At 38.3% G+C, this 27,221-nt stretch overlaps 1 protein-coding gene across 2 annotated transcripts in view; it reads right to left on the bottom strand.

Annotated features, from left to right (window-relative positions):
- Positions 1-13,014: 13,014 nt before the first annotated feature.
- LOC117291832 (sodium bicarbonate cotransporter 3-like) overlaps positions 13,015-27,221 on the bottom strand; it is a 52,021-nt gene continuing 37,814 nt past the window's right edge. For both annotated transcript variants that reach the window (XM_033773763.1, XM_033773764.1), the window contains 13 exons: positions 26,921-27,095; positions 25,570-25,703; positions 24,302-24,514; positions 23,237-23,477; positions 22,451-22,564; positions 21,277-21,441; positions 20,691-20,869; positions 20,146-20,218; positions 19,194-19,262; positions 17,716-17,889; positions 16,914-17,063; positions 15,032-15,252; positions 13,015-13,599 (listed from right to left, as the gene is read on the bottom strand). In XM_033773763.1, the coding sequence (XP_033629654.1) occupies positions 13,410-13,599; positions 15,032-15,252; positions 16,914-17,063; positions 17,716-17,889; positions 19,194-19,262; positions 20,146-20,218; positions 20,691-20,869; positions 21,277-21,441; positions 22,451-22,564; positions 23,237-23,477; positions 24,302-24,514; positions 25,570-25,703; positions 26,921-27,095 (2,098 nt within the window). In that variant the 3' untranslated portion in view covers positions 13,015-13,409. The remainder of the gene's footprint in view (positions 13,600-15,031; positions 15,253-16,913; positions 17,064-17,715; positions 17,890-19,193; positions 19,263-20,145; positions 20,219-20,690; positions 20,870-21,276; positions 21,442-22,450; positions 22,565-23,236; positions 23,478-24,301; positions 24,515-25,569; positions 25,704-26,920; positions 27,096-27,221) is intronic.

Raw genomic sequence — 27,221 nt, 5'->3', positions numbered from 1 at the left:
ACTTAAAACATATTTGAGTTAAAATCTACACACTGTATAGTTTAAAATGGGAAAAGGGGTACGCATGGTACTATGGCATAGGGAAATCCTTGCTTTGGACTTGGTAAATAATTTGCGAGTGGAAGGCATAATACGCTTTTACTGACGGGTATTGGTAGTAGATAGGGGACTCTTGTGTTCGGACTTAAAAAGTATTCGACGAGTTGAAGGCACACGCTGTAGGCATAAAGATAGACAATTAGCTTAATTAATGGGGAAATGGTACGCATGGTACAATGGCATAGGGAAATCCTTGCTTTGGACTAGGTAAATAATTTGAGAGTGGAAGGCATACGCTTTACTGACGGGTAGACAGGGGACTCTTTGGTTGTGATTTAAAAAAATTGGTGAGTGGATGGAAGGCACACGCTGTAAGTATGGCGCATTGGTTTACAAGGAAACATAGGCATAATAGGGGACTTACACAATAATTATTTGAGTCGAAGGCACACGATGTAGGTATAGAAAATTAGTTCACAGGGGAAGTTGGTCTGGCATTTCGATGGGAATTGGGGATTGTCGGTCGTTGTGGAAAGGGTAGCGGGGTACACTGGGGTTGGGTGGCTGAGTCTTTAGTAGGCTAGCTGGGATCAACATGACGGCGGTAATATAACTTCTTTGAATTTCCACCAGTGTTCTTGGTGGGTACTCGCCGTGATGGTACAATTGGTTTTATTGAGTTTGATACAATAAAAATATGAGACATTGTTATATCGAAAATCAGACACTAAAAACAATTACATCAAAAAGTTACTAAGGTAGACGACTAAACCCAAGTTTTCAGGCGATTTGAAAAGCACAAATTTTTTCGGCAGATTTTGGAAGAAACGGCATGGGGTATAACTTGACGTTGTTTCACCCTCAAAAAAAAGTTTTCCCTCAGATTTGCCTCAAAATTTAACCAAAGAAAGTTCTTTATGTGCAAAAGACGCTCTACGGATAACAGATTGCTGGAACAATTGGAAGGGCCTCAAATTAATATTAATTTTAATCTTGATTTGGGGGCATCGAAAACTAGACAATATCTCAAAAAGTTGCCTACGACTCAGACCAAGGTTTTTCTGTGCACCTCGTCCTTCATTACACATCTGGATGAAATTTCAGACGATTAAAAAAATAAAAATAAAAAACCCGCCAGTTTTATTCAGACCATGTTCAGACTTTAAAAATTTACATTATCATTTGGCAGTATAGGTGGCAAACCAGTTTTAGATTTACAACTTGATATGAGAAAGGCAATCTGCAAAGGCTTAAACATGAGGTATCAATTCTTTTGGATGGTAGGCCTACGACTCCGAATGTCAGAGCACCGGTCATTTTGGTTGGTAAACAGTTTACGACAGCTCAGTGTTACATAACATGTAAACAAAAACTGACATAGAAACACGTAGGAGTGGCCAACACGAATTGAAGTAGATAATCTATAAGAACTACACAGAAAAGTCGATTGTTTCATCAGATCATGGAGGAATTCTTCATCCAGTATCTGATTGACGGCAAATTGGCAATGACAATGCAATGACCTATGCTCTAACGTTACAGCTACTTCCGGATTGCCGTTGTTTATGTTGAGCATGAAGGTGGAATAAAATTGCGACAAGAATTGCCCGTTTTATGACAAACTAGGTGGTTACACGCCTTCCACGAGGCCTTCATCCTATTCTACATTATGAACTTGAATAAACTACACGATAAAGCTTACCCATATAGACATTAAATCACATCAAATCATCGTAAGTATATTCACGGTGTTGACAAAATAAAGCATGGCTGGTGGCCATTTTGAATATCGCGTCACGGTATCAAGCCGTCGAGTACCCAGACCTCTACTACTCTGTTGATGTTTATTTCGCGTAGCGTGGAAATCGGGTACCTGTCGGTTGCTTTAACTGGTTCCAATCACCGGTGCCTGTCCAAGATCAAAGGGGCAAACTGGCTCCCGCAAGATCTCGCGGAATGATTCGAAATGCGAGAATCGAAGGCTTGAATCATATTAAAAGTGATGAATAAACGCTTACACTGTAACTAATTGTGGTAATTAAACCAAGTAGCCTTACGTTTGTTTAACTTGAAATGATTTAGCGCAAAGTTGAAAGAACTAAAGGTAATATATGAGGTCTATTTTTTGTTCGTTTCTCAGCTTATTATTAATGTAGGAATAAATAACTTATAGGTAGATTATTAAAAAGTGACCTTATTTCGTTGTTGAAAATATCTCACTCAAATTTGCGCCACAAAATAATCTAACTTTTAAAGCCTTCGGTACACTTCAACCACCCCCCCCCAAAAAAAAAAAAAAAAAATAAAATAAAATATTAATAACAAAATATGGCCATCTTATGCATGTTGTTGTGTTAGAAAATTGCAAGGATTTTACTAAAACGCAAGGCTTACAATTTGAATTTTTGTAACAAAAAATGCAAGGCTTTGAACATCCATTTTGTGTAGGGTAAACCGTTTTTGTTTACTGAAAAAGTTTAAAGAGATGAGCCTTGTGCCTTAAAATAAATACATCAATAAAAAAAACTTAAAAAAATACAAAAACAACAAGGGGTAGATGTCCTACAGTTGGCTATAGAGTCATACTAAGAGTATCAAAGAACACTTGTAGTCACTGCAGATGTTTCTCCCATGTATGGCTTCACCGGGAAACCATACTTTCTCGTTTGCCGTGAAAACAGGAAAAACTCGGAACAAATGAGGCCAGTTGAAGTCATCGAAGATCGGTGTGTGGTGTGAACATTTCAATGTCCATCAAGTTTTAATATATGTTTGCATACTTCATATTAACAAATAAAGATAATTAGGGCATCGGTTGATATAATATATGGCATCATTATTTTTTTTCCAATTCAAAGAAAAAGGCATAATAGCGTGAAAACTGGTAAGCGGAGGATACATGTAAAGATGGGGCAAGAGATTATGTGACTACACAGAAAAGAATCGTAATATAAACAATTTGGGGTCACTGCTGAGAGAACTACAGTACTCGCCAGGGTTATCGCGGCGGTATCTGACAGGTCACCCGGAAAACTGAACACGCCGGAAAGCTAAAACCGTTCGAACAACATGTTGATATGTCCGACTACGTCACCCGGAAAACTGAACACGGCGGATAACTGAAACCGCCACACCGGGGCGAACCCTAGCCGTGGTAGGACGTCAGTCAGTGCCACTGCACTGACGTCCTGGGTATAAAGGTTCTTTACAATGCGAACACAAGTTTGACTACAATTTTCTTTATTTTTTACCTGATTTGAGAAGCTGAAATTCCGTTCATATATTCAGTGTCCCTCACTTTATTCTCAACGAGTTCACAGCTAACAAATATATCCATGGAAGAAATTATATCCGAAAAAATGTCGAAGTCCTGCACTGGCGATGTTGATCATCGTGTACCACTTGATAGTGTGAGCCCAAAAGTGCGCATGGCTTTGAGTACAGCGCATTGTCTTGCCGCTATTCACCGTCAAACTCCTCCAATATACATTTTAAAATCCAGGAGGCATAAAATATTCCAGCTCAAATAGAATTTTCATAAATTTCCGATTGAATTTCGGTTACAAATATCAAGTTTTTTTTCTTGTAAAAAAAAACAATTCTAAGCGTGCAGCAAAATCGTCTGCCGCCGTCTTGCTTTTTCACAGTACATGTGCGGACCACAGAGGGCGCTTTCCTGCGCGCGTATATGTTTTTTCTTGGGACGGTTAGCATGCGCAAATTTATGGTAAAAATTTGCCTCATTTGTCCTAGGAAAAAAAAAAACGCTTCCGACTCATGAAGTCTTAGCACAAGACGTCAATGCTCGGTATCGCATAGTTCTGCGCTTTGTGTAAATTGCTCACCGACTATTATCCATCTGCTTAGTGTTAACAAACAAAAAATCGCGGAGGCGGTCTTTTCAGATGCCCCTTCGTCGGCATACTTTGGTTGATTTCTAATCAAAGGGCCGAACAGACTACACAAACAATTCACATACAAAGCAAATAAGTTCTCTGATATTATAAACATTACTTCTGTCCGGTTCAGATATGGCCCTATACATTTAAGGGCACTGTAGGGTATTATTAAGAAAGAAGTAATTTCTCACTCAAATATTAAAAGACCAGGCCTGAGTCCCTTTTTAGCTATCTGAAAGCACACACAAAATTCGGGTGAAAAAGGTGTTTTTTTCTTTCATTATCCCCTTGCAACTTCGAGGAAAAATTGAGTAAAAAGTTTGAAAAGCATTATGTTGGGATACACCAAATGAGAAAACTGGTCTTTGACAATTACCAAAGGTGTCCAGAGGAAGAGATTTGCAAATTTACAAACAGTCTTTAATATAACACATCAAAGCAAGAGGTTCAACTTTCATATCTACTTTTGTTTTATTCGTTTCGCTTTAAATACTTCCGCATTTTTCGAGGTCTGTTTTTACTGAACAAAGCACTGGTTTAAAGGCACTGAATACGTTTGGTAATTGTCAAAGACCAGTATTCTCACTTGATGTATCCCAACATATGCATAAAATAACGAGCCTGCGAAAATTTGGACTCAATTGGTCATTGAAGTTACAAGAAAATGACAAAAGAAAAAACACCCTTGATCAATAAAATACTGTGCTTTCAGATAGGTATAAAAGGCTTCTGGCCAGAAGTCTTTTACTATTTTACTGAGAAATTACCTCTTTCTCAAAAACTACGTTACTCATAGGGAGAAGTTTCTCAATGTTTTATACTATCAACAGCTCTCCGTTGCTCGTTACCATGTACTCTTTATGTAAATATATATTTTGAGTAATTACCAAACGTGTACAGTGCCTTTAAGTCATCAAAAGAACAAATACATTTGTAATTTAATAAATATATAAACACACATTGTCAGCTCTGTATATGACCCAGTTACAAGAAATACTTGTAAGTACAACCCAATTGTAGATGTTCAACTTTACATTATTAAATAAACTTGACATCAAAATGAAACACATGCACGTCACAAAGTTGATCCCACGTATACACCAATTCAGGCGCGCACCGGGCGCGCAGTGTTGAGCACCGCCCGCCATTGCTGAGGTGTACCAGTGCCTAGTTTTGTGCACAAAGAAATGCGGAAATCATGTTCCTTTTCACTCTTTAAGGAAATTAAATGTTTTCCTCAACGACTTACATCATTTTGAGCTCAATTGGTCGTCTAAGTTGCGAGATAAAAGTGAAAGAAAAAACACATTTGTCACACGAAGTTGTGTGCTTTCAGATGCTTGAATTTCGAGACCTCAAAATCTAATTCTGAGGTCTCGAAAACAAATTCGTGTAAAATTAATTCTTTCTCAAAAACTACGTTACTTCAGAGGGAGCTGTTTCTCACAATGTGTTATACTATCAAGCTCTCCCCATTACTCTTTACCAAGTATTAGGTTTTTGCTAATAATTATTTTGAGTAATTACCAATAGTGTCAAGAGTCTTTAACCTTGGGAATCACACAAGAGTTTTAATCTCGGACATGACACACTCATAAACTTCCTGGTCCACACTAGATCTTTATTTTTAACAGTGAGTGAGAAAGAAATGTTTACTATGTCGTTTGTTTTCACACGACCATTTAAGCCAACTTTTTGACATTTGCATTTAATCAAACTGTCTGACTATTCAATGTTATCCATAGGTTTGAAATAGCACACAGTCAACCCTCCTACTGTCTGACCGTTCAATGTTATCCATAGGTTTGGAATAGTACACAGTCAACCCTCCTACTGTCTGACCATTCAATGTTATCTATAGGTTTGGAATAGCACACAATCAACCCTCCTACTGTCTGACCATTCAATATTAACCATAGGTTTGAAATAGCACACAGTCAACCCTCCTACTGTCTGACCATTCAATGTTATCCATAGGTTTGGAATAGTACACAGTCAACCCTCCTACTGTTTGACCATTCAATGTTATCCATAGGTTTGGAATAGCACACAATCAACCCTCCTACTGTCTGACCATTCAATGTTATCCATAGGTTTGGAATAGCACACAATCAACCCTCCTACTGTCTGACCATTCAATATTAACCATTGGTTTGGAATAGCACACAGTCAACCCTCCTACTGTCTGACCATTCAATATTATCTATAGGTTTGGAATAGTACACAGTCAACCCTCCTACTGTCTGACCATTCAATGTTATCCATAGGTTTGGAATAGCACACAATCAACCCTCCTACTGTCTGACCATTCAATATTAACCATAGGTTTGGAATAGCACACAGTCAACCCTCCTACTGTCTGACCATTCAATATTATCTATAGGTTTGGAATAGTACACAGCCAACCCTCCTACTGTCTGACCCTTTAATGTTATCCATAGGTTTGGAATAGCACACATTCAACCCTCCTACTGTCTGACCATTCAATGTTATCCATAGGTTTGGAATATCACACAGTCAACCCTCCTACTGTTTGACCGTTCAATATTAACCATAAGTTTGGAATAGTACAGGCAACCCTCCTACTGTCCGACCCTTTAATGTTATCCATAGGTTTGGAATAGCACACATTCAACCCTCCTACTGTCTGACCATTCAATATTAACCATAGGTTTGGAATAGTACACAGTCAACCCTCCTACTGTCTGACCGTTCAGTATTAACCATAGGTTTGAATAGTACACAGTCAACCCTCCTACTGTCTGACCGTTCAATATCATCCATATGTTTGAATAGTACAGTCAACCCTCCTACTGTCTGACCATTCAATATTAACCATAGGTTTGAATAGTACACAGTCAACCCTCTTACTGTCTCACCGTTCAATATTAACCATAGGTTTGGAATAGTACACAGTCAACCCTCCTACTGTCTGACCGTTCAATATTATCCTTTGGTTTGGAATAGTACACAGACACCCCTCCTACTGTCTGACCATTCAATATTAACCATAGGTTTGAATAGTACACAGTCAACCCTCCTACTGTCTGACCATTCAATATTAACCATAGGTATGGAATAGTACAGTCAAACATTCTACTGTTTGACCATTCAATATTTTATCCATATGTTTTGGTATAGTACATTGGTATAGAAAAACCTAAAACAACTTGCCAATTATTTTTCTTTTAAGTATTTTATTCAGATGACAAATTAATACTCATGCCCATTGAACAATAATTAAAATAATAATTAATCTCAATGCAAACCATGATCAATAAATCTAAAACAGAGTTCATTAAAAAACAAATTTTAATCCAATTCGCAATTCAGCACACATTGGTTGTTCAAAAGTCACTGGAGAATTAAATCATTTTCAACCACATTATTAAATAAATGGACAGGATTGTATGAACAAAATTCAACCTGAAATAATTTTTTAAGCCAATAATGTTCAAAACTCCCAAAAAGCTTAAAGTGGAGAATTGCAAGTGTTGACGAGTTCAATATACATGTACTAGCTTCTGTTTTCTTGCAGCAGTGTCGACTTCAATCGTAAAATAACTTGTGAAAATTCATGGAACATTAAAGTGGACTTTCCGAGACAGAAAGTAATACAGCATACACTTACAGCAACTCCGTTTGAGGTGAACTTTGTTTATAATAAGTGCGACCTTGTACATTCTGTAGCATAGTCTGGCAGGCAAGATACTGCACTGGTCATGGGAAAGTTGACATTTTGTGTCATAATTTCCTAAATCCAAGAGTTATGCAAGTAAAAGCTGGACAAGTTTTGAGATGTGGCCCCTTTCATCACATCAAAAGTTGATAAGAAACGGACAGTGCAATCTCCATAAAATATAAGATTTTTTCTTGCATTGGGCTGTGTATAAATCGTGCCTGCAGGAAGTCCAGGCTTGGTGGCTCTTTTGTAAACATGTTATGTCACAGGTCACATCGTCTATAAAAATAAGAATAATACCGAAAAAAAACCTTCTCTCTCTCACACTACACATGTCCCCCAAATGGTAATTTTCTCAAAAATGTGAATTATTATGCTCAGTAAAAAAAAAAGTATCTTATACAATTCAAAACTCATCTCTAAACATATCTAATTCGGAAACCATAGCTTTAAAACCTTTGGTTGTCATGTGTATTTGGCAGAGTTCTTGTTTTTTGCGCCAGAATGTCATCATGGACAGACATGGGACACTAGAAATGTTAAACATTATTATTATTATTATTATTATTATTATTATTATTATTATTATTATTACATCCGTATAACTTATATTTGTTAGAAAGATATCTTTTGAATTCTGTGTAGATCAGACAGCAACTTTCTACAAAGCACCCGCATAAGAGAATCAAGAGCATTGATAATACATATGTACACCATACTTGAAATTTGTTCAACCTCCCTGTTCTTCCCCCTCCCCTTTCCCCCCTCCCCACCCCTTCCTCTCCCCCACAATGCAACGTTTACTTTCCAAATCATGATAGAGGGCGCTTTTAGTTACAACTGGGAGCAAGTTCGAGTGCACACATTTAGTCAATCCATGGTTGACCACTGACTAGCAACAATAATGCTCAGTGACGTACTCACTCGAACGTCTCGGTTGGAAGTCTAGTCAACCATCCATACCATAGTATTCAACACTTCCATTGCCTTCCACCTTTTCGCTAAGCGCCTCTCTTAATATTCATGCATGACGTCAAAATTCTTACCCCAAATGAGGCTATAGGCGCACGTCCGCCACCACTTGCAGTGGCTGCGCCTATGGCATCGTTTTGGGTTAGAATTGTGACGTAGTCATGCATAAATATTAAGAGAGGCATATAGTGTCACTGGTTCCCTTCTGCAGGTTACACATGTAAGCATGGAACAGGCTATCGAGACAGAAACCATGAGCAAATTCGGGTGGCGACCAAACTGGTCAATGTTTCATGGTTACCTATGCATTCAATACATCCTGGGTACCATGCAAATTCAACCTATGCTCGACTATAGTCGACTATAGTGCCTCACTCGAACTTGCTCCATGGTCATTAGGCTGGTTAAAAATGGCCGACCACAGTAGTCAACCAATGGTCGACCAGCCTGGGTTCAAGTCAAATCTGTCAACCTTTAGTTAACCATGCTGCACACTCGACTTGGCTCCAAGTGATGTCATTAATTGTGACCTTATCAATACAAGGTGATACAATCCTAGTAAATTTGCATACACAACGACGGAGCAAATGCCTACTTGGCTATACACGTTAGTTTACATTTTCATTATTCAATTTTATTTTGTATTTAAGATTCCAACCACATAATTTCTCAGTTTTTGCAAGCTCAAGCTCAAGCTACAGTGGTAAGTAGTTAATATTTAACCTTATTATTACAAATCACTAAAGTTGTTTATTTGTTACGTTCTTTAAAACTTGTTTACAGTCTTTGTTTACAATCGTGTTTACAGTCTTGTTTACAGTCTTCTTTACAATATTGTTTACAGTCTATAAAACACAACAACACTGAGATTACTATTGGGTGAACAGCAAAGTACTGTAGAAAAAACACATCGGGCAGTTTTGCACATAGCCTTAGGTTATCAAACCCGCACTCACACATACACATTTGTCGACCGAGTAACTCAAGGAATTCTTTGCTACTAAAACAGGAATCAAACAACCTCGGTCCAATTTCATGGCTCTGCTTACCTCCAAATTCCGCGCTTACAATCGTGATTCCCCGCTTACGTGCAAGCGCCGAATTTCTGCGCTAGCCTTGTAAGCGTAGAATGCCTAGTAACGTGAAGTACGCACGCGTAGAAGCCAAAATTCGCCGCTCACCCGTGAAATACGCTTGCCGTAAGCACAGAATTCCCTGCTTCCGTAAGCGCCGATTTCGTGCTTACGGTAAGCAGAGCCATGAAATTGAGCCCTCTAGCTGCCGGGCTAGCACGGCGGTCTGGTGGTAAGACATCTGCTCTAGCAATACAAAGGTCGTGGGTTTGAATCCCACCCGAGTGATTTGCCCTGTTTATTACACAGACCTCGGGAAAGTACTGAAAATTATTTTACGGTGTAAGGGTGAAAATAAAATAAGATTCTTTATCCCCGATGCATAACTAACATCTACCAACAAAGGATTCTTTCTTGTATTTTTTGTTATCAAGTAATGACCACAAGTGAAACTTCCGAGGTAAATTTGTAAATAATTTGCGGTTGAACAAAGAAACATTGACTTGAAAACGATTTGAACCTGCGATCCCCAGCAAGTTAATCCGAAGGACACAGGTTCAAGTTCCGGCTCGAAAAAAATAAAGAGCTGAGATAACTTTCAGAACTCTTTTGTTAAAGTTGTCTGTTTCTCACTCACAGGTTTGTCATACTAAGTTGCATATTAACATGAATAAAATATCACCATTTTACCTACAGGAATTATCACACAACAGGGTTTCAAAAAATATCTTACTAAGACAAACAAAATAAGACAAAAACAGGGGAAAAACAAAACCTTAACAACAATTCATTTTTTGTTGCTTTTTTTTTATAGTTCATCAAACAGATACCACAATTAATGTTACAGTTGTCATTACAGTTATCGCCAAAATGGTGTGGTTAAAGCTATTCAAATTTTTGAAGGAAAAAATTGAATTAATAATATCAAATAATAATATCGAAGTCTTATATAGCGGACGTATCTACCAAACAAGGTACTCAAGGCGCTTTGTATATACAAACTTTCAGAAAGATAGGTTATTGCAGTGATGAATTCTGAGACCCAATTATTTAGCACCTTATAAGGGTTTACAAGGTGCTACGGCGCATTAAGCAGCCACAACCAGGAACACCGGGGCGAACCCCGTCTCTTTTCGATAAGTGCACTGGGTTCTTTTACATGCATTACACAACACATGGGACCAAATAATAATGATAATACAAAAAGTTAAAGTGATAGAACCTAAATAAGACAAGAATACTTGTGTTTTAAGTTACTGTACCATTTAAAATATCACACACTTAGAAGCCAAGCAATGTACACTAAATGAAATTTACTCCGAAGTTCAACATTTTCTTGATTTTGCTAAGCTGGTTTAATTTTTCAGAACATAATTTCTGTGCTTAGGATGAGATTTCTTTCTCCTTAGACAGATTCAAAAGACAAATTGGAAATAACTTTTACTTCAATGGACGACTCAAGCATTACTTTCCGTTGAAGCATTTTCTCTTAATAATTATTGTTACCAAATAATTATTTTCCACCCCTCACTTTTGAATACCATAACAAGTAATATTGAAACAAAAAAGTACTGAGTGAAATTTTTGACACAATGGGAAATAATATAACAATTATCAGTGAGACAGTATGTTTTTGCCAATACATAAATTAATAAATTTCAGGGAACAACGATAGTATGTTTATACCCCCCCCTTTTAATATCTGCCCCAAAACATGGTCTTCAGAACATAAACTAGCATTTATATGCACCTTAATAAATCAGATAAATCAGGGAAAACATCAAAACAAAAAGTACTAAAACTTATCTTTCAAAATCAAATTAAATAACTAAAATACGTTTTCAAAAGGAAGAAACAGTTTCAAATTCATCCATTAAAAAGCAAATAAAGGAAATCAACAAATGAAACATTTTTACATGTGGACATAATTTTGAAAACAAAAAGATAGTTTCATGAAAATGTTAAAAATATTAAAATCTATATCACATTGATGGACAGAAACTTAAACATTTACAATATTTTGCTTCCTTTACATCTTTACATCTGTAATATCAAAGTACTGCATTTTTTTTGGTATTTTTATCTGAATGTCTTTTCGTACTTATAACAGAACTTGTCGATCAACAGCCTTTCACAGTCGGCCATCTTTGCCATACCTCTATCACTTGATCAGTGCGTCTGCCAGTGTTGAAGAATGGCGCGCTTCTCTGGCCAAAGTCCCCGTTTCAGACACGACCTAAAATTCTTTCCAAAGAGGCTGAAAACATTATTAGTGAGTGGCTGGAGACATTAAACCCAGCAAAGCTCTTCTCAATCAGACCAGAAAATCAACCAAGTTGAATTGGCTTTTTTTTCTGTTTTAAGTACAAACTGGACTAAACATTGAAAAAGTCTACCAGAGACAGATTTCATGAAGCTGCTAAGCAAACCAACATCAAAAAGTCTTGCTAAAGCACACACAAGGTAACCAACCAAAATGCCATGTAATGTACAAAGGTTTTAACAGGTTTCCTGCTGAATTCACTTGGCGACACTTTTGGCCCAACAGCTCCATGAAATTTCGACCCCAAAACTTACACATTGCCAGACAGCATTTCTAACTTTTCAACTTTATAACTTAGTAAATTTTATTTTTGGTTTATTTTAGTGTATTTCATTGCTTATAAACACTCGACTAAACAGACTCCACCCACAGCGATTCTACTACACATGCCAGGAAATCTCGTCCAAGAAATTGTTTTGTTTTTAAATCACACAATCAACATCACTTTTGATTTACAGGGGGGGGGGGGACTTCCCATCTTGCACTCTTGGGCTCCACAAACCCCTAAAACAGAGCATGCCTTTTAGTCTATCACAGATGAAATGCTTAATATATTCAAAGGAGGGAAAAATCTTTTTTACACAAGTGGATGGTACATTGCATTTTCTTTATTTATATTAATCTATAAATACAAAGTTTCTGTACACTATCAAGGGATGGTACAACATTGCTTTTTTTTTTTTTTAAGAATTACCCCGATTCAACTGGTTGTTCACTAGTGATAGTGTAGTTGATTTTTTAAGCAGACTGGTGATTCACGATCACCACTGACGGTGATCCAATTTACATAGATGGTGATTTCCGTCTGATTTAACCGGTGATTTAGGATCACCACTCACTGATGATTTTGAGTGAAGCCAATATGGTGATTTCCCCATAGCTCAACTGGTGATTCACTATTACCATAGATGATCTGAGTGACAGTGAAGATGATTTTTGAAGTAGACTGGTGATTCACGATCACCACTGATGGTGATTCCCCTATGATTTAACCAGTGATTTAATATCACTACTGATGACCTTAAGTGACGCCAATGGTGGTTTCCCTATGACTCAACTGGTAATTCACTATTACCACGGATGATCTGAGTGACAGTGAAGATGATTTCTGAAGTAGACTGGTGATTCACGATATCCACTGATGGTGATTTGTGACACCTGCTGGTGACTTCAACGGGTTCCACTAGTGATTCACACTCACCATCTGACTAAACTGGTGATTCTCTATCACCACTGATGGTGATCCAAATGACACTTGGTGATTTCTCCGGGTTCCACTAATTCGTGATTCACACTCACCACTGATGGTGATCTGTGTGCGCTGATAATGATTTCTGTAAAGGTGATCAGAGTGACTAGACTGGTGATTCCCTTTCACCGCTGATGGTGATCCAAATGACACTGTGGTGATTTCCCTGTGATTATACCGGTGTTTCACCCTCACCACCGATGGTGAACTTGGGAACATTGATGCTGATTTCCCCGGATATACTCCCGCTGGGTTGCCTATATGGAATCGAAGCGGCTTCTTCGTCATCTATGGTGGGTAGTTTGTCCATATCGGGGCTGAATTTCTCCTGTTTAAGTGGCATGTCATGCATCCTCTGCTTGCTGTGGAAGACAAATAGAAAAAAAATGGGTTTGGGTTACTAAATAATACAACTCATTTTTATTAAATACAATTAGCTGTTGCAAACTGCTTACCAACCAAATGGACTTGTGGTATAAATGCGAAAAATAGTTATTGATGTTAAAGATGTTTTAACCCAAGCAGAGTCTTTCTCAACGGCTATTTACATGTAGGTGACAAACTCAGGAGAGTTTAAGACGTGGTGGGATGTTGGGAGATTGACAGATTTTCTGTGAGTCTATCTCACAATCCAGAAGATTTGGCAGCTGTATTTACGAAAAACACAAAACCTTTTCGTCGAATCTGAGCCCAATTTCATAGAGCTGCTAAACACAAAAATTTGCCTAGCATGCCTTGATAAAGACAGGATTACCAACCAAATTTTCACGTGATTTTCAGGATTTATAAGCAAACAACAGCTGAAAACAAGTAACAAGCAAATGTTTTATACTATCAACCTCTCCCCATTACTTGTTACCAAGTAAGGTTTTATGCTAGTAATATTATGAGTAATTACCAATAGTGTCCAGTGCCTTTAACACAATTCGCTGAGCTATTTTGTCCGTCACAAACAAAACGAAATATTAAAAAGGGGCACTGAAAATGTAAAGGACACGAGTGCCATGACTAGCACCCAAACTCACACTCTGACAGCACCAGAGCTTCTGCAAACAGGTGCCCTGCTATTCTTATACTACATGTATTTGAAAATAGACCTTCACCAGGCATGATATTTTGTCAGTGAAAACAAGTAGGAACATTTTATTAAGTACAAGAGCTGACCTACATGCACACATGGTGTAGGCTTTAGACTTTTCAGTCTTTATCATCACAAATTTTCACATTTTTCCTAGGGCCAACAAATTTAAATCAGACTTGAAGGGAAGGTACACATTTGGTAATTACTCAAAACAAATATTAACTTAAAAACTGACTTGGTAACGAGCATTGAAGAGCTGTTGATAGTATAAAACATGAAGAAACGTAGTTTTTGAGAAAGAGGTAATTTCTCACTTGAATAATAAAAGACTTCTAGCTAGACGTCTTTTATTACTATCTGAAAGCACACATATTCGTCAAACAATTTTGGGTGTTTTTTCTTTCATCATTTTCTGGCAACTTTGATGACCAAATTTTCACAAGCTTGTTATTTTATGCTTTTGATAGGATACATGTACACCAAGTGAGAACACTGGTCTTTGACAATTACCAAACGTGTACAGTGCCTTAAGTAGAAAAAAAAGAAACTGCTCACAATTGAAATTGAAATTTTTACTTCTTGCTCTTTATTTTGTGTATTTAATTACTTTTATGTTTCAGCGCTTAGAAACCTTTTATAAGCACTACATAAATGCATGTTTTAAAACTATTATTATTAAACCAAATGAAAATAACAAAATAAAAAACACTTACGCGTCTGATTCATCTCTTCCGGTTCGTCTCTTTGGTGTGGATTGGCACAATTTTGAGTCGTTGGCGTTCGCCGCGAGGGTCTTCCAGATGCCCGTCTTGGACATCTCCTCCGAGATATTGATTGTTCTTGAGTCGGGATTGAAGTCCAGCTTGTCTACGGGTATCGTCAGTACGTTTCCTCCTGCCAGTGGGAGTTGGACGCGACCTCCTACTATGGTGTCCTAGAGGAGACATCAAGAATAATGATCAGGGCCTAATTTCATAGAGCTGCTTAAGCACAAAATTTGCATAAGCTAAACAAAATCATTGCTTAGTAAAATTAGATTTCGGGTGAAGACTCCACTCAATTATTAAGCTAAGTAAACAACAGCCAAATACTAGTCACAAGCAATGAATGTGGCATGGATTTTGGGCCAGTAACATGTGTAAAATAAGCAAGCTATTTTGATGCTTAAGCAAATTCTGTGCTTAAGCAAACTCTGTGCTTAAGCAGCACCATGAAATTGGTCCCAGGGCTTGAAGGTAAAGACTTTTATGGCAAGAGTCCAGTAACTTTTCCATTAACCATGACAGTTAAAGTTCATTCTAGGCTACCAGCTTAAAGGCACTGAACACTATTGGTAAGTACTCAAAATAATTATTAGCATAAAAACTTGCTTGGAAACGAGCAATGGAGAGCTATTCATAGTACAAAACATTGTGAGAAACATCTCCCTCTAAAGTAACAATTTTTTTTTGAGAGAAAGGTAATTTCTCACTTAAATATTAAAAGACTTCAGGCCTGAAGCCTTTCATTTGGCATCTAAAAGCACACAAAATGTGTGCAACAAGTGCTTTCTCTTTTCATTATTTTCTTGCAACTACGATGATCAATCGAGTCCAAATTTTTACAGATTTGTTATTTTATGCATACATATGTTGGGATATACCGAGTGAGAATACTGGCTTTTGACAATTACCAAAGATAGCCAGTGCTTTTAAGTATAGGCAAAAACAAACTTTCTAGAAACCTGACCGGCCATGTAAAATCCTTGTAACATGAAAATAATTATAATCATTATGCATCTCATTGGAAATTACACATTTGCAAAAGAAAGAGTTTTCTGATGATGAGAAAACAAATTTCACAAAGAGTCCTTCATTTACGCATAAAAACAAACTAATGCCTCAGCTATTAATAACATCAATTTTTAACTACTTTAGGTTGTGGTATAGTGAACGTACTAAACTATAGCAGCAGTGTCTCTACACCTACCTTCCAAGCTCCAACTAGCATGCATCCAGGAAGGAAGTGTCAAAGGTCAACTTCATTTTTGTATGAATCGCATCATATAGTTTGCCATGCAGTTTGGACAATTTGCAAAGAAATTTCTACATGTGGACCGCAAGACTCGAGACATTTTTACCTGATACAAATATTTAGACAAGTTTTCACTGGAAAAAAAACCCCCGAAGTTCCGTCTTCCATCGCGGAAAAAAGAAAATTCCTTTTCAGAGGTAGCGCACATATATGTAGTCTTTCGTGATCAAGCAATTTATTACTCTTTGTAATGCAATATTTCACCAACAGAGGGGGTATGGTATCATTTTAACAATATTTGAAGAGATTGTATTAATGCATTTTTACTTTATTTTTATCATCATTGGAAAGATTGGATCATTCTCTTTCAAATGATGGTATACTAAGGTATGGAGGGTGAACATCAACAAACTGTAGATTTCAACAAATGGCCTTTGTGCTCAAGCTAGAGCGCTTTTTGTGTGTCCATAAATGTCACCTTTGAGGCCCAAGCAGGGTATTGTGCACAGTTGACTTTGTTAGTAGGGCTGAAAGAGTTAATGTAGAGGGGCAAACAAGAAATTTGAGCGCCCTCTTGCTTACCCCAGCTACGATTGCTTCTTCCTCTGCCATTTTCTTCTGGTCTTGTTTTGCTCGTTTGACGATCTCAGGCATCACATCGTCCAACATCTCCAGCTCTCGCTGAGTGAACAGCTTGTCCATCAACTTGCGTACGACTGCAACAGCTAATACCTGAAGATTAAGAACCAGAAGGGAAGTTCTGTAAAAAGCTGCACCCTTGAAAACATCAGCCTTCAACGACCCCTATAAGTTTGGTGAAAGATTACCGTGGTCCAGTGGTTTTACTGGAGGACAAGGTTGTGGGTGCGAATCCCCAAAGCTAACTGTTGATTTCACAAAGACATAGACAAAGTATTGCTGTCTAGTTACTGAATCACAATTTATGTGCAATTTATAATCATACATGTAGATGTCAAACCAATGTTTGTATCAGAGAGATTGGATGTGGCCAGCTTGGCCTTTATATCCCCTTGTGGGAGCTTTGCCGAGATCCCTTGACATGAAGTGCCCTTTGGAAAAATGAAAATGGCTTGGCCCTATCAAAGATAAAACTTCAGACCTTGGAAGATCATCTAAACAATGGTCATCTGACCTACAACCTACGACCTTTGACCTACCATGATAGAGAGGGAATACAAGTGCTGCATCAGTGGTTCTGGCCTCGGTGCCCCTTCAACAGTTTCCCATAGACTTTAAGATTTTCTAATAGAAGTAGCCTGTGCAAAACGAAAATGGCCTTGCCCTCTCAAAGATGAAACTTCAGACCTTGGAAGATCATCTAAACAAAGGTCGTATCACGGACAACCTATGACCCTCGACCTACCATAATAGGGAATACAAGTGCTGCATCAGTGGACTTGATGACCCAGAGTATGACGAGGCAGGACAGCTGGATGAAAGTGAATATGTGGACCCTCCTCAAGCCGACCTGGCGCAGGTAGATGTAGTCCGGTTGATGCTTAGGAGGCATGAAGAATAGCAGCAGCCGATCCACAAACTGTAATAATAATAATAATAATGATAATGATAATGATAATGATAATGATAATGATAATGATAATGATAATGATAATGATAATGATAATGATAATGATAATGATAATGATAATGATAATGATAATGATAATGATAATGATAATGATAATGATAATGATAATGATAATGATAATGATAATGATAATGATAATGATAATGATAATGATAATGATAATGATAATGATAATGATAATGATAATGATAATGATAATGATAATGATAATGATAATGATAATGATAATGATAATGATAATGATAATGATAATGATAATGATAATGATAATGATAATGATAATGATAATGATAATGATAATGATAATGATAATGATAATGATAATGATAATGATAATGATAATGATAATGATAATGATAATGATAATGATAATGATAATGATAATGATAATGATAATGATAATGATAATGATAATGATAATGATAATGATAATGATAATGATAATGATAATGATAATAATAATAATAATAATAATAATAACAGGTATTTAGAAACACTCCCCATAGAAAACTGTACCACAGCGCTTACAAAAACTGAAAATGCACAATTAACAACAAAATCTTATCGGAAAAGCTACATGCACAACAGGGAAGAGATGTGTTTTCAGAAGTTTTTTTTAATTGGTCTGTGGATTTTGCGGCTTTAATGAAAGAAGGGATGTTGTTCCATTCTGTGGATGCAGTTACAGTGAATATGCGATCGCCAGATTTGCTATGAGTCCTAGGAATGGAAAGCAAAAATGGGTCTCGCGAAAAGAAAAGATTAGGGCGAGATGGGTTATGAAATGGCGTCTGGTCATTGAAGGCTTTAAAAACAAACAAAACTGTACGCCAAACAAATAAACAAGCAGGAGAAAAATAAGGTGAATTGTCTTATTGAAACCAGGGTTTGTTTTTTTACAAAGAATAATAATAATAAAAAACATTTATATAGCGCCAAATCTATTAAAAATGCTCCACAAAAAACTAAATAATTAAAAGGTCCAAAAATAAGATCCACAAAATATGATCATAAAACAATAAAGATACATGTACAAGTAAACAGATTGACATTTACTATGCTGAAATAAGAACAGAGTTTTTTTTAGGATAATCCCTCTTTTTGATACATGTAAATAAAAATCCAAAATGCCAGACCTCCTATAATTCTAAGGAAATGTGACGTCAATGGGAAGGGCCCTATCGCCTTAAAGGGTAAGGATAGGCAAAGTCAGTGAACACTGAGCTTCACTGAGAATAAGAAGCCATCTTTACCTGTACACCAGCTAAGGACGAAATACCCATGAAGAGAAACACGCCGTATAACACTGGCATTGGAATAAGCTGCAAAGAGAATAAAGAAGCGTCAGTGCATAGTTTCTTGAAGTGATACTGAGTTTATCTTAAAGAAAGCGTCCCAAAGCAAATAACCCTTCCCGACAAGTTGACTACCTATTTGATGTCTCTGAACTGCACAAGTTGTGTACGGTGGCTTAACTGTGTCAGAACTAACTGTGTACTGAATAGATACATTCATCACATGTCATCATAGTTTTACCAGAATACGAATAGGGAACTAGCAAAAGGTTGCTTGTTCTGTATTCTGGTTGGCTGAAACACGGTCACGTGCGGTGACCTAATATAGTCTAGTGATTGGGCACGCATGCTTTGCGAGAACTAGTCTTTTAATTTTTGACTGGTTCTTCAACATAAACCGTGAACAGCAACTAAAAAACTGAATCCGTGGAAACGAAACGCATTCCTTTCTTTTCCAAGATTCTTTTCTTATTTCACATTTAAGATTGAAGTGTGTGATAAAACGTGATGTGATAGACGTACACTAGTTATTTCATTGCCAGTTAATGTGTATAATCTTTACTAGTGTCTGATCTTTGATCAGGGTTGCTAGTCAGAAGCTGTACAACCTAAAACTGTAGTATATCCAGAGATTACACCCAAATTTTACATTCCAGTTTCGGCAGTTACAGGTTGTATGGCCTCTGACTGGCACCCCCGATCAAAGATATTTAGCAAATAGGGAGACCGCCAACATTGAGTTGGTACACATGTAGAGCACTGACGTCTGCATGTCGCAGGTTCGAGTTTCGTTGTAGTGAATTTGTCTTTGTTCGACCCACAAAAAATTAAATTTGCTTTATTTTTAATAGATTTTCACAAATATTTGACACTTGAATAGATTTTTACAAATATTTGACCTTTGACTTACAGAAAGTACTGGAGTCATAAGAGTAGCGAGACCAATCAGAACAAAGACAATCAATGATGTCACTCTCTGCTCCCTACAAACAAAAGAACAAGAAAAAACAAACATTTAACCATCAAGATCACCGATTGGTCAGAGCAACTTACTTACAGCCAATCAGCTTCAGTTACTCATTCTCAAAGAGCCTCAAAACACAGAATTGAACAAACTGATTGGTCAGAGCGGCCGACTTACAGCCAATCAGCTTCAGCTGCTCATTCTCAAAGAGCCTCAAAACACAGAACTGAACAAACTGATTGGTCAGAGCGGCCGACTTACAGCCAATCAGCTTCAGCTGCTCATTCTCAAAGAGCCTCAAAACATAGAATTGAGCGACTGACTTACAGCCAATCAGCTTCAGCCCCCCATTCTCAAAGAGGCTCAAAACACAGAATTGAACAAACTGATTGGTCAGAGAAACTTACCTGCAGCCAATCAGCTTCAGCCGCCCATTCTCAAAGAGGCTCAAAACACAGAATTGAACAAACTGATTGGTCAGAGTAACTTACCTGCAGCCAATCAGCTTGGGTCGTTCACCGGGCGCCTTACATTCAGACTCTACATTCAAGCTGTTGACGTGATTGATAGACAAGACAGTAGCTGCCACAAACCATGGAAGGCCCAGTACGGAGCACAGACCAAGTAAGATACCCACAACCAGCAGGTCTAGATGGTACCCTACTCCTTTCTATTAAGATAACAAAATATGTACAAAATACAATGAGAAAATTGTCTAAAATCAACAAGACACATTAAAGGCAGTGGACACTATTGGTACCTCCTCAAAATATTAGCCTAAAGCCTTTCTTGGTAATGAGTAATGGGGAGAGGTTGATAGTATATAACATTGTGAGAAATGGCTCCCTTTAAAGTAATGTAGTTTTCGAGAAAGAAGTAGTTTTCCACGAATTTGATTTCAAGACCTCAGATTTAGAATTGAGGTCTCGAAATCAAGCATATGAAAGCACACAACTTTGTGTGACAAGGGTGTTTTTTTCTTTCATTATTATCTCGCAACTTCGATGACCAATTGAGCTCAAGTTTTCACAGGTTTGTTATTTTATGCATATGGGGGCGTGGAGGCAGAGGACCAACCTTGAGTTTATTTTCCTTCCTGTTGACGATGACGGCAGTGATCTGTTGATCCATGAAGATCAGGATGAGAGCAAGAAGAGCTGGGAGGAACGCCGCTAAGGCTGTCCACCACGGATTCCTGCCGAACGGAGGAATTAACCAACCACTACGGGCATCTGAAGTAGGCTGTGGAATCAAACCAAATCAGTAAAGGGTTATGTCTTGTAGCCCCAATCAACAGATCATCAATAAACAATCAATGATTAGCTATCAACAATCAATAATCAACATTCTCAACACACAATGAAATAAGAGCATCAACGTGTGGTAGAGATGTTTTCAACTAGTGGTTTAAACCCAACGAGGCCTGGTTCTTGATAATTTTTCCGAGACGAAGTCGAGGTAATATATCAAGAACCAGGCCTCAGTGGGTTTAAACCACTAGTTGAAAACCGTTTCAACACACTTTGATTCCCTTTCATAAATAACTTTTTGGTCAAAAACAGCAACAGTTTTTAATCAAAAAGTAAAATAAATGCAAAAATTATAATTGTTCAATGATTTCTTTCAACACAACACCCCTCAAGCTATGAAATGGTAAAGCCCTTGGGTAAACAACTCCTTATACAGGAATGCTGTGCGCGTCGCGCTTATCGCGTGATGTTGGACAACTGTCTCGGCCGTTCCTCTCGATCCTGCTTTGTCGTATGTACACTAGCTGTTAATCCACATTGCCAGATCAGATCAAGGTCTGATCCGCCTTTCTTGATCTAGTAGTGTAAACAGGGTACCAATAACCCATTTCACACAGAACATTAAAGGAACACGTTGCCTTGGATCAGACATGTTGATATACATGTATAAAAAGCGTTTGAAACCGTTTGTTATAAAATGCATATGGGTAGAAGATGATGTAACAGTAGAACACAATGGTCCACACAAATTTGCCTCAAAGTTGCGTGGTTTTCCTTTTACTCTGCGAATTTTGACTCCCATAAATGGCCGACCATGCTAGTCGACGAGGTAAAAGGAAAACCGTACAATTTCGAGGCATGTTTGTGTGGATCATTGAATGCTATTTTTACAACATCTTTCTAACAATATGCATTTTATAACAAACGGTTACAAACGCTTTTCAAAGACCAACTCGACCGATCCAAGGCAACGTGTTCCTTTAACAGGGAACTGTTCTCACCTTGAATGTGCTTGGAACCTGCAACTTAGGGGTGTTGACACCAAACAGGAAGTCCACACCAATCATGATTAAGACCGCCATAAACACAGAGAAGTCACTCAGTGTGGTACGCACCTGTGCAAAGACAGCATGCAATCAAGATATTTAAAACAATTACCAGTCAGTATAACCTGTGGTTTATTACTTAATATTCAAAATAAAAAGTTGCATCCCCTTAAAGGGAAGGTACACGTTTGGTAATTACTAAAAACAAATTAACTTAAAAACCGACTTGGTAACGAGCATTGGAGAGCTGTTGATAGTATAAAACATTGTGGGAAACGACTCCCTCTGAAGCAACTTAGATTTTGAGATAGAGGTAATTTCTCACTAAAGTAATCAAAGACTTCTAGCCAGAAGTCTTTTATTTCTATCTGAAATCACAAAATTCATCCAACAAGAGTGTTATTTTATGCACATGTTGGGATACACCAAGTGAGAAGACTGGTCTTTGACAATTACCAAACGTGTTAAGTGCCTTTAAGGTGATCCCTCTGCTGCCGTCACTTTTGCTTAAACTACCGCGAGTCACAGGTTAACTTTAAATTTGGACGTATAGTAAGCGCACAATAGAGAAATAGGACACTCTTGTCTGAGATCCGGGTACTTAGCTTCTATTTTTAGCATTAGTGTGGAAGGCTATTACATAAGACACAATATCTGACATTGACATCAAATGCGATTCAAGGACATTTTTACACAGACCCAGCGCTATTTTGAAAAGAACACCAACCGAATTCAACTTACAATTGTAGGGAAGTATGGCGTATTCTTAGACTTCTTCAGACTGAACGCGATTGTGAACGTGCCAAGCATTAAGACCACCGACATGAGAAACACGTCACTAGAGGGGACATGTTCACCGCAGAAGTTCCCGACAGCCGTGCCGTTCATTTCCTCGCAGTCCGCGACCTTTTCCTCTAGCCAATCCTGGGAGGTATCCCCAATGAGACATTCGCACTCATAGGTCCTGTTGTGATTGGACCACCTGTAAATAATAGGGAGCGAGGGAAGCGTGTACAAAAACATAAGTTTGATCAAAGCCGAATTCACATTAAAAATCGAAACGATGAGTGACCCATCCATTAACGCGGGTGAACCATACTTCACAGTTGATCATTAAAGGGACACGTTGCCTTGGATCGGACGAGTTGGTCTATGAAAAGTGATTGAAACCATTTGTTGTAAAATGCAATGGTTAAAACGACATTTTAAAAGTAGAATATTACGCTCCACACAAATATGCCTCCAAATTGCATGGTTTTCCTTACACTTCGTGAACTAACACGAAACACCAATTTATGGAGTCAAATTTTGACTCCACAAAATGGCCGACCATGTTAAGTCCACAAAGTAAAAGGAAAACCATGCAATTTCGTGGCATATTTGTGTGGATCGTTGAGGCCTACATGGCGTGTCGTGTCCGAGCAGTTTAGAGCATCAGACTCAAGTTCTGGTGGTTAAGTCATCGCGATGTGGGTTCGAATCCCGGTCATGACACTTGTGTCTTTGAGCAAGACACTTAACCATAAGCTTTTCTCTACCCAGGGGTAAAATGTGAGGTACATTTTTTTTTTTGAGGTACCTGTGAGGGCAGAGATGGTTTATGTGAATGATTAGCTTGGAGCGCGGTAACTCGCAGCACCGGCTGTGTACTCCCCAGGGAGCTGAGGTGGTTTAAGGAATTAAATGTATGGCCCAATGGCCAGAAGCAGTACACTGTCAGATGCGGGCTGTGATAAAGCACTACATAAAAATCAACAGTTATTATTGATATTATTAGTATGGCTCCATTGTTGTTATTCTTCTTACCTTTCGATGGGGTTATGTTCGTAAATTTGCACGAGTTTATGGATGGCCTCGTAGATGAAGATGAAAGAGATAAGACTGGAGAAACTCTCCTCCGTGAAGCGAGTGAAGTATTTGACCATCGCGCTGGCGTCTGTTGCGACCAGAACGATGCACATCAACGCAGTCCACAGCCCAATCCAGAAGCGGAACGACAAATAGTCTAGATCATTGGCACTGGGTGATATAAAAATATAAAAAAAGGAAGATTTAGTGACGAATAAGGTTTATAGCGATTTAGAACCGCAATGCATTATGGGTAGGCAGATGGGGCAATTGCTACCGCGGTAGCATCCACACACGCATGACCTATATCTTTGTGTGGGTTCAACAGTGCCCTCTCTTGATATTTTGCTATTCGCGATAAACCTTATGGAGAGAATTTCAGTTCAATATTGCAACCCACATTGATCAGGTTAGAAGGCACAGGACACTTGGTAATTACTCAAAACAATTGTTAGCATACAAACTTACTTGGTATCGAACAATGGAGAGCTGTTGATAGTTTAAAACATTGTGAGAAAAGGCTCCCTCTGAAGTAAAGTAGTTTTTGGGTAAGAAGTAATTTCTCACTCAAATATTAAAAGACATCAGGCCTAAAGCCTTGGCATCTGAGAGCACACCAATTTGTGCAACAAGTGCTATTTTTCTTTCATTATTCCCCTGCAACTTCGACGACCGACCAATTGAGTTCAAATTTTCACAGATTTTCATTTTATGCATATGTTGGGATACACCAAGTGAGAATACTGGTCTTTGACAATTACCAATAGTGTCCAGTGCTTTTTTTTAAGTGAACCACCTGTGTTGGGGGGGGGGGGGGAGATTAAAGAAAGTTTGTATAAAGCTATCACTTTCTTAGTTAAGACCAAAGTGACCCCTTTGAAAAATGGAAGACCGAGTGTGATTCCTGGCTCGACGGCAATTAACAGATTTTATGGCTTTGGACTGGCACCCCTGTACAAGGATATTAATAGGGAGGCTGCCGACATAGGGCTAGATAGCTCAGTGGGTAGAGCGCCAGCACGTTAATCCGGAGGTCGTTGGTTAGAGTCCCACTCAAGTCAATTGTTTGAAAGTCATTTAAATTTCTTTGCTGCGCAAGAAATGAGTGGGGCATCGGTGTCAACAGTATAAACTGTATGGAATGTTGGCTGGTAACCTGTTCCTGCTAAGCAGGATTTGCCTGGATGAAATTGGGCCAAGTGAAGAGTTTCAAATTCCACACTTACTTGCAGAAGCCAACTAAGATCTTCTCGTAGACTAGAATGGGTCCAGTGCTTCCCAAGATGGTTAGTGGCTGACCAGAGAACAACGAGAAGCACACACCACAAATGGCCGATGCTAGGAGACCTTCCAGCGTTGCCTGTCAACAAAACCAAATCAAGTTTGTATTATTATTTTATACATTTCTGGTCAGGAAACCAAGAATGCCTCCTAAATAAACTTAACCCTTTGGTGCACAGATTGATAAATAAAATAAAAAAAAATAAAAAAAATTCAACCGTGTTTTCTCAAAATACTCAATAGCGCCCCGTGTTGAACATCACATCAAACAAAAGCTCAACAATCGCTCTAACCAACCGAAAGAGGGCAGTATACATAAAATGGGTGTGGTAGTTTTTAAGTTACATGTACATGTATGACCATTTATCAAAGTCCTAGTTGACGTGTTTTTGGTGGTCGCTAGCGATGGCCTTGTGCACCAAAGTATATGCAATCTTTTAAGCAACAGCTCCCATTGATTTTGTACACACTCTCCAACAAGGGAACATATTGTCCTCTTTTGTTTAACTATGTCTTCAGTTTGATTGTGTATACATGTACATCTACCTAGCCACACACAGCTCTGTGTTGCAGTCACCCTATAGACATTCCTCTGTTCTGTACACAAAAAGAAAATGTCATTCTTCAACACTGTAAAAATACTATGTAGACATGTGTAATTCCACATAGTGTTTGAAGTCACTACCTCTTTTGTTCTCAGGTCCAAACTGTGTGGACTCAGGTCCACACTGTGTGGAAGTAGGTCCGTACTGTGTGGACATAAGTCCACATAGAGTTCCAAGTCCCTACTTTATGTGGACCTCTTTTGTTCTCAGGTCCACATTGTGTGGAAGTAGGTCCACACTGTGTGGACATAAGTCCACATAGAGTTCCAAGTCTCTTCATTATGTGGACCTCTTTTGTTCTCAGGTCCACACTGTGTGGAAGTAGGTCCACACTGTTTGGACATAAGTAAGTCCACATAGTGTTCCAAGTCCCTTCATTATGTTGACCTCTTTGTTCTCAGGTCCACACTGTGTGGAAGTAGGTTCACACTGTTTGGACATAAGTAAGTCCACATAGAGTTCCAAGTCCCTACATTATGTGGACCTCTTTGTTCTCAGGTCCACACTGTGTGGAAGTAGGTCCACACTGTTTGGACACAAGTTAGTCCACATATGTAGAGTTCCAAGTCCCTTCATTATGTGGACCTCTTTTGTTCTCAGGCCCACACTATGTGGACGTGTGTGAGTCCAAATAGTTTTTTCAAATCCCTACGTTATGTGGACTTCGTCTATAGCATTAAAACACATATACCATGAGACTGTCCGTGGCCTCCCCAAGCAGTCCACCAAACGTAATGACCGGAGTGATGCAGGCAAAATACATAAAGAAGACTGAAGCCACACACTGTAGATGAAGGGCATCCTTGAAGTCGCTGCAGTAGTGAGGAAGTCGACGTTTCACATCGGCTATCAGCCCTCCGAAGGGTCTGTGTCAAACAAGGCATCAGAATTCATTAATTTCCCTTCGGGGATAATAAAGTGAATTGAATGAATTGACAAGTGTGCTTTAACATTGTACAGTCTCCTTATATAGGAGATTGGGATTATGTGAG

The sequence above is a fragment of the Asterias rubens genome, chromosome 6, assembly GCF_902459465.1.
Source record: "Asterias rubens chromosome 6, eAstRub1.3, whole genome shotgun sequence".
NCBI classification, from domain to species: domain Eukaryota; kingdom Metazoa; phylum Echinodermata; class Asteroidea; order Forcipulatida; family Asteriidae; genus Asterias; species Asterias rubens.
This window is presented reverse-complemented; position numbering and strand designations above follow the sequence as displayed.